This window comes from Alternaria alternata, assembly GCF_001642055.1.
Source record: "Alternaria alternata strain SRC1lrK2f unplaced genomic scaffold CC77scaffold_12, whole genome shotgun sequence".
Lineage (NCBI taxonomy): Eukaryota > Fungi > Ascomycota > Dothideomycetes > Pleosporales > Pleosporaceae > Alternaria > Alternaria alternata.
Window position 1 is genome coordinate 638,125 of NW_017306201.1, and position 14,202 is coordinate 652,326.

General features: G+C 50.2%; 6 protein-coding genes across 6 annotated transcripts; all 6 read left to right on the top strand.

Moving 5' to 3' along the window:
- Positions 1-80: 80 nt before the first annotated feature.
- On the top strand, positions 81-2,037 carry CC77DRAFT_964736 (general substrate transporter). The gene is made up of 3 exons (XM_018535695.1): positions 81-394; positions 454-903; positions 951-2,037. Exons 1-3 carry the CDS (start codon positions 346-348, stop codon positions 1,898-1,900), a joined length of 1,449 nt encoding a protein of 482 aa, XP_018385253.1. The 5' UTR covers positions 81-345; the 3' UTR covers positions 1,901-2,037.
- A 1,398-nt stretch (positions 2,038-3,435) lies between these two features.
- On the top strand, positions 3,436-5,340 carry CC77DRAFT_1095554 (hypothetical protein; the record flags this gene model as incomplete). The annotated part of the gene is made up of 1 exon (XM_018529799.1): positions 3,436-5,340. The coding sequence occupies one exon, from the start codon at positions 3,436-3,438 to the stop codon at positions 5,338-5,340; it is 1,905 nt and encodes a 634-aa protein (XP_018385254.1).
- A 449-nt stretch (positions 5,341-5,789) lies between these two features.
- CC77DRAFT_1062170 (hypothetical protein) lies at positions 5,790-6,758 on the top strand (the record flags this gene model as incomplete). The annotated part of the gene is made up of 3 exons (XM_018528497.1): positions 5,790-5,953; positions 6,056-6,431; positions 6,480-6,758. The coding sequence occupies 3 exons, from the start codon at positions 5,790-5,792 to the stop codon at positions 6,756-6,758; spliced, it is 819 nt and encodes a 272-aa protein (XP_018385255.1).
- Positions 6,759-7,238: 480 nt separating this feature from the next.
- CC77DRAFT_990869 (hypothetical protein) lies at positions 7,239-10,905 on the top strand. The gene is made up of 5 exons (XM_018536334.1): positions 7,239-7,705; positions 7,757-7,833; positions 7,879-8,065; positions 8,112-8,738; positions 8,788-10,905. Exons 1-5 carry the CDS (start codon positions 7,577-7,579, stop codon positions 10,807-10,809), a joined length of 3,042 nt encoding a protein of 1,013 aa, XP_018385256.1. The 5' UTR covers positions 7,239-7,576; the 3' UTR covers positions 10,810-10,905.
- An 18-nt stretch (positions 10,906-10,923) lies between these two features.
- Positions 10,924-12,568, top strand: CC77DRAFT_1071870 (hypothetical protein). The gene has a single exon (XM_018529134.1). It carries the CDS (start codon positions 11,151-11,153, stop codon positions 12,441-12,443), a length of 1,293 nt encoding a protein of 430 aa, XP_018385257.1. The 5' UTR covers positions 10,924-11,150; the 3' UTR covers positions 12,444-12,568.
- Positions 12,569-13,316: 748 nt separating this feature from the next.
- Positions 13,317-13,968, top strand: CC77DRAFT_1062173 (hypothetical protein; the record flags this gene model as incomplete). Its single annotated transcript, XM_018528498.1, has 2 exons — positions 13,317-13,379; positions 13,432-13,968. 2 exons carry the CDS (start codon positions 13,317-13,319, stop codon positions 13,966-13,968), a joined length of 600 nt encoding a protein of 199 aa, XP_018385258.1.
- Between the last annotated feature and the right edge of the window lie 234 nt (positions 13,969-14,202).

Below are 14,202 nucleotides of genomic sequence, written 5' to 3' on the forward strand. Positions count from 1 at the left end.
AGAGGCTGCCGAGGCGAACGCGGGGACCCCACCAAGAGGCATCGCCGCTTGGCCTGCACCTCGATCCCGACCCCGGACTTTTAGAGCAAACCCTTGCTGTTCATCGCTATCTCTTCGTGCAAAATTGACTAAAGATGCGCATGACAAGCTTTTCAGCCCCTGACAAAGAGTCTCCCTGATACGCGGCTAGAGACATGCACGTGTCAGCCAATGCTGGCTTCGGAGTAGTAGAGCCCGGGATAGCATTGGAGACAACATGCGACGATGCTTGTCTTTGATACATAAAGCGTAGTCTCGCATGGCGATAGATCCACTTTTCCACAGCATCTGACATCGTTACTCAAGATGGGTCTCGCAGTCACTGTCTTCTCCGCTATCTTTCTAGCGACCGGGGGTAAGATATCCATGTGGCAGGTCGCAGGCTACTGAGATCAGTAACTAACTTGTACCCAGGTTTCCTCTTCGGTTACGACTCTGGTATCATTACCTCGACCATCGCTCTCGACACCTTCAAAGAGTACTTCAGCGATCCTTCGGACGATGTCGTTGGTGGCATTGTGTCTGCCTTTCAGGGTGGCGCGATTGCAGGAACCATTTTCAATATGCTGTTCGCGGACATGCTAGGCCGTCGCTGGACTATTTTCGTCGGGGCTGTCATTTCTATATTGGGCAGTTCCCTTCAAGCAGGCGCTGTCAATATGGCCATGCTTATCGTCGGTCGCTTTATCGGTGGAGTCGCAGTCGGTCAGCTCACTTCGACCATTCCTATGTATGCTGGTGAGCTTTCGGAGGCAAAATATCGTGGCACCCTTTCGGGTCTACTACAGTGGATGTTGAGTTGGGGCTTCTTTGTCGCCCAATGGCTCGGATATGGCTGCTCCTTCAACAGCACCCAATTTTCATGTAAGTCGCTTTGTACACGACGTGCTGCTTGGCCTAATACATGTAAGGGCGCTTTCCGCTTGCGTTCCAGAACGTCCCCGGCCTCGTCTTGCTGGCTGGCATCTTCTTCCTCCAGGAATCACCTCGATGGCTCATGGAGAAAGATCGCCATGAAGATGCTATGGCCTCGCTGAACAAGCTCCGTAGGGGCCACGACGCGGAGACTATCGACCTCGAATTCCGAGAGATTCGGGATGTCATCATCGCGGACCGGGCTCTGGGCAACATTAGCTGGACCTCGATCATCACTAAGACCTCATGGCGTAAGCGTCTCTTGCTCGGTTGCGGTGTGCAAGCTTTTGGACCTCTATCCGGAATCAACGTTATCAACTACTACGGCCCACGTATCTACGAGATCCTTGGAATATCGACACAAGAATCGCTCATGATCATTGGTATCAGCGGTGCGCTTTCGATCGTCTGGTGTACCATTGGGCTTGCGCTAGTCGACAAGGTTGGACGTGTAAAGCCCCTTCTCATATCAGCTGCTGGCCTAGCGACAGCCCTGCTCATCAACGCGGTACAGGGACAGTACTTCGATCCCAACAACGGCCCACAACTGCGCAGTATGGTCGCCATGAACTTCCTCTTTTCGTTCTTCTACACACCTCTCGGTATTATATCCTGGGTTTACCCCGCAGAGATCTTCCCTATCGAGTGCCGCGCCCTTGGTAATGCCATTACGACATTCACAAACTGGGTTGTGAACCTCATCTTCGCCCAGTTCTCTCCGCAAGCATTAAGCTCCATAGAGTTCAAGTATTTCTACGTCTTCTTCTGCTTCAACATTATCGCCTTCCTTTGCTATTGGTTCTTCTACCCGGAGACTAAAGGCAAGACTCTGGAACAGATGGACGAACTCTTCGGTGATCAGCTGGTGCTGCATGCACTGCAAGATCCCGCAGCGGCATCGGCGGCTATGGAAAAGGAGGAGAAACTACACGCAGAAGTAGCTTGATTGTGATTCGGTTTGGTTCGGTGCGCTTCGGCGCGTTACGGTGTGGCATGGTGCGTTGGATCGTACAAATGAAGGTTGTAGGGGGTAGCTTATGTCTTTAATGATTGTACCTGCATGGACACGGTCTATCTATAATCACATGTCCTTCGGTAAGTCAGTGAATGCCTTCTGGGCGATCGAAGATGCTACATACAAACTGGAATTACAGTGTTCGTCCATTGCGATACGGATTATATTTCCTATGTTAGAGAGATGAGACAGCTCAGTTGCGTGAAGGGGGCACGTCGAACAGAATCATCAAAACCATTTGCGGGCTTTTTGTGCATGATGGTGATATTGGTGGCGGGAGGCGGAGATGATATTCCGCGCATCGTGGTGAGAATGTCGCAAGGTATGCAGGAGAACGCGACGAAGCCGAATCTCGGAATCAATGATGTCGCGATCTTACCGAATCGCGCTAGTGCCTGAAATGGAAAGGCTCTGCTTAACATCCAGGGACGCCCGCGAGAACAGGCCAATCTACTCAGTTCTTCTCTTCACCCTAGATGGGGTTTCTAGTCACGATTCAAGCTATCGATTGCTTTTCGATGCTCATTCATATCTGAAAGAGTTTACCTTGTAGTCGAAACCGCATGCTGGTGTACCAAACCGATCTCAACACGTGAAGCGTGGCAGTTTTTCGAAGCAGAACCATGAACATCTACAGTAGAAGCGCCTAGCGACCCCATGGTATGGATGCCGGCCGGCGCAGCGGATTCAAAGAAAGCTCCACGATATTGCCAGACAGATACCAGAGCGCACCCTCAAACCGCCCTAATGAGGGTTCAAGTCTTTCGTTTGTCGACCATGAAGGGGTGTCTATCAGGCAGAAGGTGCCGCGCTACATCCTAGAGAAGTTTCCCGCAGTAAGGCCATACGCTCATCGAATCCTGGAGTCCTGATCTTTTGCCACTTTCGTTAGCTTCGTCATCCATCGAATGATCGCTTTGCTGAAGCTGCTAAATGGGTTGCCATTGATGGCAGCGTTACCCCCAAGAGGCGTGCCAAGAGAATTCAGCAAGTTTCCGCGAGTTTCGCAACTCAGCGTGGATCCTAGGCAATTCCGGAACTCGGGCTCGTGCGCGTAACGCGGACCTTGCAGATCTGGTCGTATCTGTAGGCAACTCGAAGCACGACCTATCCAGTGGAAAGAACGGACCTTGTATATGAGGATTCTCGCCACTTCCAGCACAATGAACCCGAAGAGGGCTTCCACGGGTCTTTTTAAGAATCTCCACTTCTTGTATAAACTCTTGCTTTTCTAAGTTGTTATTTCAACCTTTCACGGAACACACAACTGACCTGCCTGGATACCTTGAATAGTTGCTGGAATACCCAAATCCGAAACTGTCAAGCCATCATCATCATTGTAGCTTATCCTGCTGACCGAAAAGGAAGGCTTCAAGTAACCATCGAGCGCCAAAGACTCCCATCCGGAACACACCCATCGGTAAATGTCTGAACGACAATATCACGTTACCAGTTCTACAGAGAACATGGCAGCTGGCTCCCGTCGCCACAGTCGTCAGAATGAAGAGCCTGATTACCACGATTCTGATCTCCAAGCGGACGTCAGGGATCTAGATTTTGACAACATCGATATCCCACCACGAGACGTAGGACCTGGCCCAGTCACCCGTGCAGGTATGCAAGCAGCTGTCAAAGATCGGATGGAAACTCCTACACCGCAGACCACCCGAGGAAATGACCAACAGTCGGATAGTGGAGTTTGGTCGGACGACTCGTTTGCCCCAGAAACTAACCCTATCATTCACATCGAAAGCATCTCGGCGGGCCCTCATGCAATTTCCGCTCTTCGAAAGCACATTCCAGCACGTCTACTTGCCAAGCTACCCTTTCTAAGTGAGCTGAAGTTCTCAAAACACAGTAAGCCAGTGGCTATAGCGAACATACGCTTGTTGCTCGGTACCTTTGCGGATAAATCTCTGACGAGATGGGGAAACCCTGTATATGCATATCTGCGCCCAAACAAAAATCGCTCCATAGGACCCATGTTCACCATGGAGGGCGATGAAGAGTACGGACGTGGGCATAACATCGTGAACGTTAGCTGGGATGAGGGCTCACTTAGGAAGGAGGTTACACTGAAACCTCCCTTCAAACAAGCCATGACACACGGTGAACTGTATGCTGTAGTGAAATACTACTTCCTACTGGCAGTAGAGGCAAGAGTGGAGGGCTTTCAACATGATTTCATCCCAGTAAACGAGTCGTTTGTACAGCATCTGACCAGCTTGTGCCAGCATTATGATCCAGATCTGCTCACACCGGAGTCTTCGTTTTCGGAGTATAGCGATGATTCGAAAGCACCTCCGAAGCGTCGAAAGGAACGTGACCGCCGGCGTCCGCCAGGCTATGCGCAACGACCCGGCGTAGCAAGGGTTGGACCAAATCGGGAAGACAGTGATGACACATCAAATCTCAACCCAGCCAAGAGTGATAACGGAACTAGTGTACTGGGACTCTACCCGCTTGGAGAAGATGAGAATAGATCGCCAAAATTTGAGCCATCTACTGCTTACCACGATGCTGACAATCCGGACTATCGAAGGAACGATGACGAGGGAGATGGCTATGTCCAGACAGCGTCCAGATCCCACACACGCGGTACTTTGTCCCCAACACCACCGTACAACTGGCGCCATCGAGGTACTGTTCGTGAATCATTCAATCAGCGGGATAATGCGCCATCAGGTTTGGAAGCAATATCTGAAGAGATAGAATTGCAAAGCAATAATATGTCAGACAAATCCAGATCGACAGATCGACATAGATCGAGTGGAACTCACCAGTTTACGATCGATGAAATCAATCGACCTTCTAATGGATTTATGCGTCACGATCTCGAGAAGAAAAACACAGATTTCGTCGCCACATATGGCCTACAATGCTTCCCCCGACATTCAAGCGACGCCGGCCTTTCTTCCCTAGATCGACACTCGTTAGAGACGGATCGGAGTCACACGAAAATGCCGTGCTATGCAATATCCGAGCCAATGCCCGTCAAATACAACCGTCCAGTACACTGGGAAAGACTCCAAGCTTCAATGTCATCTTCTCCACGAGCTGCCAAGGAGCGCAACGAGCGTTCTATATCAAAGTCAACGTTGCAATTTCCCAATTCGTTTGTCGATCGCCGTCCAAGCTCGACGTACAATGATTTCATATCGCCCTCTCTGCTTCGAGAGCAAAGGAGGGTTATGAATGGTCGTATTGAGAAGGCAATTCAAGCCGTCAAGAGTAGCAAGGCCCGACTTAGACGATTATACCTCTTGGATGCCAGTATCGGTGCGGAGCATGCAGAGAAGAAGCGCCGTGAAAACAACAAGGATGACACTGAAGACGTTGGCGAGCCTCCTTCACTAGGTGGATCTGCGTAGCGGCTAGGGCGTCTTCGCGAGGAGGGATGTTGCAAGTGAATGTGACAACAGAATCATGCTGAAGACAAGTCAATCATGTGTGCGAGATTTAGAATTCGTAGCCTCTCGAAAATCATATCATAACTGCATTTCTGCCATACCTGCAACAAATGCGCGACAGATTGTGTGCTGATGGTGTTCAAGTCTTGCGCGCACTTATCCGTCATTCCTTCTTCACCACCGCTATCCTTAGCGCGTTTGAGTCAAGCGCTTGCTACTCTTGGGGCTAAGTCCACACGCAACTCCTGCCGCGTAAACAAAGCACATGCAGTATAAGAACACAACCGCGACCAGCCAGAAGTTAGACGCAATCTCATCATAGTTCCCTCGCACAGGTCTTTATCATTAGTATCTTAAACAGTATCACACCAACATCCTGACGCACAACCACTCAGCCAGAGACCTCCACCATGACTGTCACTATCGCAAACCTGGCTCAGCTACGCAAAGAGCTAGGCGTCGAAGGCCAAGCCCTGCTTGACTACGCGCCGCACTCAAAGATCAGATATGCACCTCAGACACATGACCAGCGCGCTGTCCCTTTCAAGCTTCTGTTTGGTCAGATCACCGACAAGTACACCAAGAAATTACTACATGTCTGAATATTGCTATACCCACCAAACAAAGAAGGTGGAAATGCGGAGGTGCAGTTTCACTCATTAGATCCTGAGACCAGGCATGACGACAGTAACATCAGCGCTACGATCACCACGATTGCCGGTGCCTTCAAAACACCAAAGAGAGGTTCGAAGAACAAGTATATAGCACTGGCAAAGTACTACTTCCTTAATATTATCATATCAAGGTGGACGGAACAGGAACGCCAATATGACCTAGCAATACCAATACCCATCACGCGTAGTCTTATCGACGCGCTGAAGACCGCTTGCCGCGAATTTGAGGCGGAGGCAAAAGCCAATCTCTCGGACACGCAGTCGCGATCCCAATCAGCAACGCTTGTGGATGATGATGAGGATAGCGTTCTCAGTGACGCTCCAGAGGATCCGTTTGAGCCCGCCCAGCCGATCACTCCTGCAACGGTACCTGCTTCTGTAAGTAAGCACGCTGACATTCTCGTACGATGGAGCTCACCTCAGCAGACCTACAGCGCTTCAGCTTCTCAGTTGGTCGAAGATCGCACCAAACTCCAAGACGAAGAAGTTGAACTCCGAGATTCCCAGAGTAAGATAGTAGCAGAGATAGCGGAGACGAAGCTTGCCCTACAAGAGATAGGCGAGACACTTCAGGAGGATGAAGAGAAGAATCGAGTGATTGAAGAGAAGCTAATCAAGATTGCTGCTCGCCGAGAACAGTTATTGGAGGGCATGAGTGCCATGGAAGCGTACAAGCTGGGCGGGGAGATGATGAAGAAGCGCTGAAAGTTCGATGAGGTTTTGGGAAACTACGCGATGAGAAAGATTTGAGATGCTGGTCAGGGAATCATCGCATGCTCCGTACAGTACTCAAGGAAGCTGTAGAGTACCATGTATATATTAAGATTGGTTCGCCCAAGAATTGGGGGAGCAGGATCCGCAGAATACGAAATCTTTCGTAGGTTGTTTCACTTTACTAGGCAGACGGAGGATCCCGTATGTGTTAGAACAACACCCATCATGGACAACATACCTTTGACTACATGAGATCACTGTCTTGTTCAATTAGTAATATTCCACGAGCAATGGTTTTAGGGTAGACTTCGGTATTTTGGAAGCTAGACCCGAGATTGGTGCAGCGCGTTCCGCTGACGTCACGCGTTCTCAACGCGTCGGCATCAACTAGAAGCGACTTGGCCACCTTCACTTCTTCCCGTTCGTGCCTGATCTCTCCCCATCCTGAACAATCTTCTGCTTAGACCACATCAATTACATCGTAAAACAGTTCGCTGTAGTTGGTTTATGATGCTGCCGGAATAATATTTGTCTTACCCCGCACTGGAACCTATTTCTCCGTCGTTAAGTTGCATCTCCAACATCTGATGTCGTCGCGTCAACGTGCACATGGCGGGACGTAGGTATGCAAGAAAATGGACTTAAACCCCATTGGAAACGGACAACGGCCACGCCAAAGACGGCAAGCGGCCGTTTGACGATCTCAGGATCGACCTTATAGTATTCAGTAGGCATGGTTACAACGACCAATCTTCCCTGATCCAAGATCTAGATTCTTTCTTCGTTGCATTTGAGCTTGATCAAGTACAATGAAGATGTTGCGCGGGCTCATGAGCCTTGCGCTCGCGTCCGTTTATGTGCATTATGCGGCAGCACGAGCAATAAACGGAGACTTACGCAGTCTGATCGTGGAGGAGCGGGCACCGCTGCAAGATATCGTGGGTTCTATAAATCCTGGCATGCTTTCATGTATCTGATAGCAGCTCTAGGTAACGTGGGACGAGCATTCGCTCTTCGTTCACGGCGAGCGTGTCATTTTCTGGGGCGGCGAATTTCATCCCTTCCGGTAAGTCAAGTATTGTTCGTTATGAATTGGTCCTAACGTAGGTAGCCTTCCTGTTCCGAGCCTTTGGCTGGATGTCTTCCAGAAAATCAAGGCCATGGGATACAATGGTATTTCTTTCTACTCTGCGTGGGTTATTCATGAAGGCAAGCCGGGAGACTTCCGTGCTGAGGGTATCTTTGACTGGGTTCCCTTCTTTGAGGCTGCGAAAAAAACCGGAATCTATCTCATTGCTGTAAGACAAGCACTTCCATTGTGAGTGTATCCTACTGACTCGGCAGCGACCCGGCCCATACATCAACGCCGAAGTATCGGGAGGTGGCTTTCCGGGATGGCTGCAGCGCATCTCCGGTAATCTTCGGACGTCAGATGAGGACTATCAGGCAGCCTCCAAGAACTATATCGAATCGATAACACCCATCATCGCGAAAGCACAGATAACCAACGGTGGCCCAGTCATATTGTTCCAGCCCGAGAACGAGTATTCCATGGGTGCGAACAACGTAACATTTCCTGACGCGGATTATATGAACACACTGATGCGCCAATTTCGGGACCTTGGCATTGTGGTACCTTTCATCAACAATGTTGCTTGGCCTAATGGCGTTAACGCGCCTGGCACAGATGCCCCGGTTGACATCTACGGCCATGACTCGTATCCATTAGGCATGAACTGTACTGATCCTACTTACTGGATCGACGATGCTTTGCCCACGAACTGGAGGGAGACACATCTCAATCAGAGCGCAAATACACCATACACAATTCCAGAGTTTCAAGGCGGGGCGTATCAAGGCTGGGGACAGGACGGTTTTGATCGTTGTGCCCTCTTCACAGGAAAAGAGTTTGAGCGCGTATTTTACAAGAACAACATCGCTGCAGGGCTTACAATATCGAACGTGTACATGGTAAGACTTCTTCATCTTCTTGATATCTCTTCGTACTAACCATTGGTAGACATTCGGTGGCACCAACTGGGGCAACTTGGCGGGTGCTGGCAACTACATGTCGTACGATTACGGTGCAGTCATTACGGAAGAACGTCAGGTACATCGTGAGAAATACAGCGAGGCCAAGCTGATTGCACACTTTGTGCAAGCGTCGCCCGCGCTAGCTTCAGCAGTACCTGGATACAATACGACAGGAGTCTACGCGACCAATGAGGCCATCACGGTGACGCCGCTCATTGGCGAAAAGACCAGGTTTTACGTCGCACGCCAAACGAAATACAATTCCCTCGCATCAGAGACATACAAGCTTACAGTTCAAACCAGCCAGGGCAACATTACAGTACCGCAGCTTGGAGGGGAGCTGTCTATCAACGGTCGTGACTCAAAGATCCATGTCGCAGACTACAACATAGGCGACTTCAACTTGCATTACTCCAGCGCCGAAGTCTTTACATGGAAGACCTACCAAGAAAGAACAGTTCTTATTGTGTATGGAGGCATGGGTGAAACCCATGAGTTGGCCGTCGCTGAGACCAGTGGAGCAACAGCAGTGGAGGGCTCAGGTGTCAAGTTCTCGAATCGCAACGGCAACACCATCTTGCACTGGACCACTAGTGAAAAACGTCGCACGGTACGCGTCGGTTCGAATTTGTACATCGTCATACTTGACCGCAATTCTGCATACGATTACTGGACCGTGAGTACGTCACCGGAAGGTAGCTACTCCCATGTTGCGACACCATCCAGCGATCTTATCGTTCGTTCTGGCTACCTTGTTCGTAATGCTACGATGACAGATGCAGATATTCATCTTTCTGGCGACGTCAATGCAACAACAGACGTTGAGGTACTTGGGGGTGCCCATGCACATAGTGGGGGGCTCATCTTCAACGGAGTTTCGATCCAGTCGAAGCTCGATAGAAATGGCTTCCTGAAGGCTACTGTAGATTTTCAAGCTCCTGCTCTCCAGCTGCCAAGCTTGAGTGCTCTCGATTGGAGATACACGGATGCGCTACCTGAACTCGACTCATCGTACGACGATTCAACGTGGACGGCTGCCGATCACACTGATACCAACAATACGTATTGGCCATTGACCACCCCAACAGTACTCTGGGGCTCTGAATATGGGTACAATACGGGCTCATTGATAACTCGCGGCCACTTCATCGCGACAGGCAATGAGGATGTGATTCATCTCAATGTCTCCGGAGGACCAGCGTTCGCTTTCTCAGCCTGGGTAAACCAGACCTTTATCGGATCGTGGCCGGGAACTAAGGATGCGGCCATCGCAAACATGACACTAAACATGCCCGTATTGCATCGCGGCGAGCACTATGTATTGACAGTGTTGAGCGACCATATGGGGCAGTATGGCAACTGGTTTGCTGGATACAACGAGATGAAGACACCGCGTGGCATCATTGGATACAGCTTCCCAGGCCACACCCCATCTCTTTCCAATGCGTCGCGACTTGATGACGGTATCAGGTGGAAGATAACAGGTAATCTTGGGGGTGAAGACTACTTGGACAAGTCGCGCGGCCCGCTCAACGAAGGCGCTCTTTGGGTCGAACGAAAAGGTTACCATCTCCCCTCCGCACCCACTTCAAGTTGGGTCGATAGCGCCGGTCCAGGTACTGGTTTGTCACACGCTGGCGTCGGCTTTTACAGTACTACCCTTCGCCTCGATATACCCGGCGGCTGGGACATACCCCTGTCTTTCATCTTTAATGGCGACGCGTTCAATGGCCAAGGTCGAGGGTGGCGCGCCCAGCTCTGGGTTAACGGATATCAATTCGGTAAGTTCGCAAACGGTATCGGACCACAGCGACGATTTCCGGTACCCGAGGGTATATTGAACTATCGCGGCGATAACTACATTGCTGTAAGTATTTGGGGACTTGAGGCTGGGGCCGTGAAACCTACCAGCATAGAGTTGGTGGCTGGTATGCCGGTGCAGAGTGGGTATGGTGAAATTCAGCTGGCGCCGGTGGAGCAGTGGGCGGAAAGGGATAACGCATATTAGCGATATGATACGAAACGGATAAAGAGATACGGATTGACATGGCGGTGTAGTATCCATACACGACTGTTGTAGTATGATCATGGATCTTGTTGGAGCATACCAGCGTTAACCCGCAGCATTTTTGGTGTGCAAGGGCATCCATGTCTGGAGCTATTGAAGCCTCTCGTCACGTGAATTCTTACCTGTACGCACTGCAACAAAATCACGGTTAGCGTATATCGCCAGGTACGTGGCAGTATCTCAAAACTGATCACTACCGCCTGCGTTCTCCTCGACCCACACTCTCAACTACTCTGCCCCGCATAGAGACTCGAAGAACATCTAGCTCAATCTTCACGACCATGGAAGCTCTGCCTCCTCGACCCGCTAGCAACCCTTCCCTCGACAAGCTCTGGCGCGACCTTGAAGAAGATGCGGCTCTCCTGAGATACCTACCTTATAGGTGCGCCACCTTTGAGCACCAGTATGAGATCCCCGAAGCAGCGCCCGAGCGACTCCTGTATGGCGACATGCTCGAGAACAAGGATCAGCTCTGGATCTATTTTACCCTCAATTCTCATCATAAGCAAAGGAGCAACTATGCGAGTATGTTGACCTTTCAAACTATCAAAGGTGCTGCAAATCACGAGGCGAGCGTGCGTCCAGGTACAATCCAGAAAGTCGCACAAGCATCAAAGGTATTCAAGCATGCACAAGGTTACCAAGCAGTCGAGGCAGTCGCCAAATATTTCTTCATTCAAAAAGGTATCGACAAGCAACTCCAATTTCCAGTATCGTCCGCACCTTTTCGAGATAGTCTTGTACGCGTATGCCAACATTACAAGGAAGTGTTCGATGAGTTGAAGAGCCAAGATTCAGGAAGCCGGCGTTCATCGATCATGACTACTGGCGGTAATCATGGGATGGATCCTGCGCGACCCCACGGCTTTCAAGAGCCCTCGCGCGCAGCTTCAGAGGCTCCCTTCCCAGGTCATTCTTCGTCAGCTTCTTCGATGCTTTCTCCAGTCCAGTCACGCCTGTCATCAAGAGCGCTGTCGCGCGGCTCGTCTCGGGCTATGAGCCTGAGTGGCGTCGAGGGTCGTAAGCGCCGGCATAGCGCAAGTCCTGACCAACCCCAGTTCTCCAAGCACCGAGAGTCTCATACACAGCCAGGGCAAAGCAACGCGATCGAGGACAAGGCCGGCGGCTTTTCTTCCTACTCACAGCCACCTTCGCCATTCCTTGTGACTGCTCCGCCTCCTCTTCCCGAGCATACCCTTGAGGAGAATATGGAAGAAGCTCAAGTCAATGAGAGCAATCTCGAGTCTGAACAATCAGTAGGTGAAGGCCATCTGGGCGACATCGATCGAAACACCATGATGGATCAGTACATTGCACTTAAGGCTCAGGAAGAAGAGCTCGACGGAAGGATTGGTGACATGGAGATGAAGCGTGCTAATATTGCTGATCAGGTCGCAGAGCTTCAAGCGGATATGAACGCGATCGATGACCGCAAAGGAGACCTGGAAGAAGAGAAGGCTCGCGTGCGAGCGGAGAAGAGGAAGCTACAGATTAAGTTGGACGAAGACGAGCATCTTGACTTCGGCTTCGAAGCAGGACGAAGAATGGAGGCCAAGCGCCAGAGGATGGAATAAGTTCTGAAAGATGTACGTATACGGTACAACGCTTACGAACGGTACTGTCAGACAGACGCTTTTTCGGTCCAACATGTACGAGACTAAGAATAATAAGTCGGGCTAGGCAAATCTGAGCATGCAGAGTTACTTGGAAATGTACGAGTAGGGGAGCTACTATAAGACAGCTAGGTTCTAATGATAGCATGTCGACAGCACTTCTCATTTGTGGCGGGACGACAAACCAGTCAACGTGTCTTCTACTAAGACATCGATGTGATACAGTGAGTCGGCCAAGTAGTGAGCAGCACATGAAACTCTGTTCCGGGGAGACGAGTGCGACACGTCACTGCGAAATCTTGCCGTAAGCCCCACGCCACATGACGCAGTGGCCACTATTTTCTGATGCTACTTCTCCTAGATCCAGGATGCCAATTTCTCAAGGGTCCGATACCATGATTACACCGTACGTTGTCCGTACCCAGGACCACTGAACTCACGTGATTGTGCGTACCCTACTCGCGCCTGCATGTGTCCTGATCGATACTGATATCACAACTAATGCCCTCTTAGTCCTGACCTCAAACATAGCTTACATATGCTATCCGAGTTCTCAAGACCGACCTCATAGCATTACAATACTTCTACTGCAGTTGCATTACATGTCTCGGACACACCATCTATGTTGCCAAGACGGGCGCCCGCATCCACGAGACAATGCAAGCGATGTCTCACGACAGTTACTGGTAGTCGCTACCTGGGGCTACTAATATAAAGGTTTGAAACCATCTCGATTCTACGATTTCCTCCAACCTATCTCCACGTCGCGCTCAGGTTTTGGAATACAGTTCACAGTCATCCGGCTGTGAAGAGAACTGGTACTAACCATTCCCCATGGCTGATAAAGAGCCTTGTAACGTACTTGCTCGCAATCGTATCAAATCCCAGCCCACCACTGTAAGTGAGCTTCCAGCTCTTCAGGGCGATCCCCAGACTGATTTCAATCTAGCTAATGAGAAGGGAACCGATGGAAGCTAGCTTGGAGCAAAACGAGACCTTTCCCGATCATGGAGTCCAGCCCGCTAGCCGCACCGTATCCATTTCCCAACTCCCTGTCGCAGGTAGTGCCGCCATGGTGCCCCAAGTACCTCCCACGGAAGCCTCTCAACAGGCTTCACTTCAGACCGTCCCTCATATTCTATCGAAACTGAATATTGATCACTATCTCGAATCGAAAGCTAAGGCAGTGAAACTTGAACAAGAGCTGCTTGTGCTCAATCGCAAGATTGAGGAGCTTACAACGATTATCGAGGAACAAGACATCAAGTACGAATCAGAGCTCCACCCAGAGCTCGACAACCAAGAGCATGCTATAGCAGCACTAAATAAAAGGCACGAAGATAAGTTTGAGAAAAAGAGGCAAGCGTTGAGAGAGCAAATGACTACGAAACTCGAAGCGCGGAATACCCTTAATCTGGAGCGCATGCGCGATAGTATTTCAGTGGAGGACTTGCGCGAATGTATACCAGTAAAGGTCTTGCTATAATGGTTCGACAGATGGGCTGCTGACACGGTGGAGAGAAAGCGGACAACGATAGGAAACAATGCGGAGAAGAGCGATGCAGTGACATCCCAACAAGGATGATACCAATCGTAGTACTCCATCGTGGTTATATTGTCGTTCCACTGTACAAAGCACATCAGATGCTTTGAGGAGTTTGTTGTTATGTGATTTAGATCCTAATAGGACTGAGCATTTTGGTTCATAATTCCTACTACA

Excerpts from the sequence above, each read along its gene's own strand:
- CC77DRAFT_1071870 (XM_018529134.1), top strand. The coding sequence starts at position 11,151 with ATGGAAGCTCTGCCTCCTCGACCCGCTAGCAACCCTTCCCTCGACAAG.
- CC77DRAFT_990869 (XM_018536334.1), top strand. The coding sequence starts at position 7,577 with ATGAAGATGTTGCGCGGGCTCATGAGCCTTGCGCTCGCGTCCGTTTAT. Across the intron at positions 8,066-8,111 it reads CCGGAATCTATCTCATTGCT|CGACCCGGCCCATACATCAA; the intron begins GTAAGACAAGCA and ends CTGACTCGGCAG. Across the intron at positions 8,739-8,787 it reads CAATATCGAACGTGTACATG|ACATTCGGTGGCACCAACTG; the intron begins GTAAGACTTCTT and ends AACCATTGGTAG.
- CC77DRAFT_964736 (XM_018535695.1), top strand. The coding sequence starts at position 346 with ATGGGTCTCGCAGTCACTGTCTTCTCCGCTATCTTTCTAGCGACCGGG. Across the intron at positions 395-453 it reads TATCTTTCTAGCGACCGGGG|GTTTCCTCTTCGGTTACGAC; the intron begins GTAAGATATCCA and ends ACTTGTACCCAG. Across the intron at positions 904-950 it reads CAACAGCACCCAATTTTCAT|GGCGCTTTCCGCTTGCGTTC; the intron begins GTAAGTCGCTTT and ends AATACATGTAAG.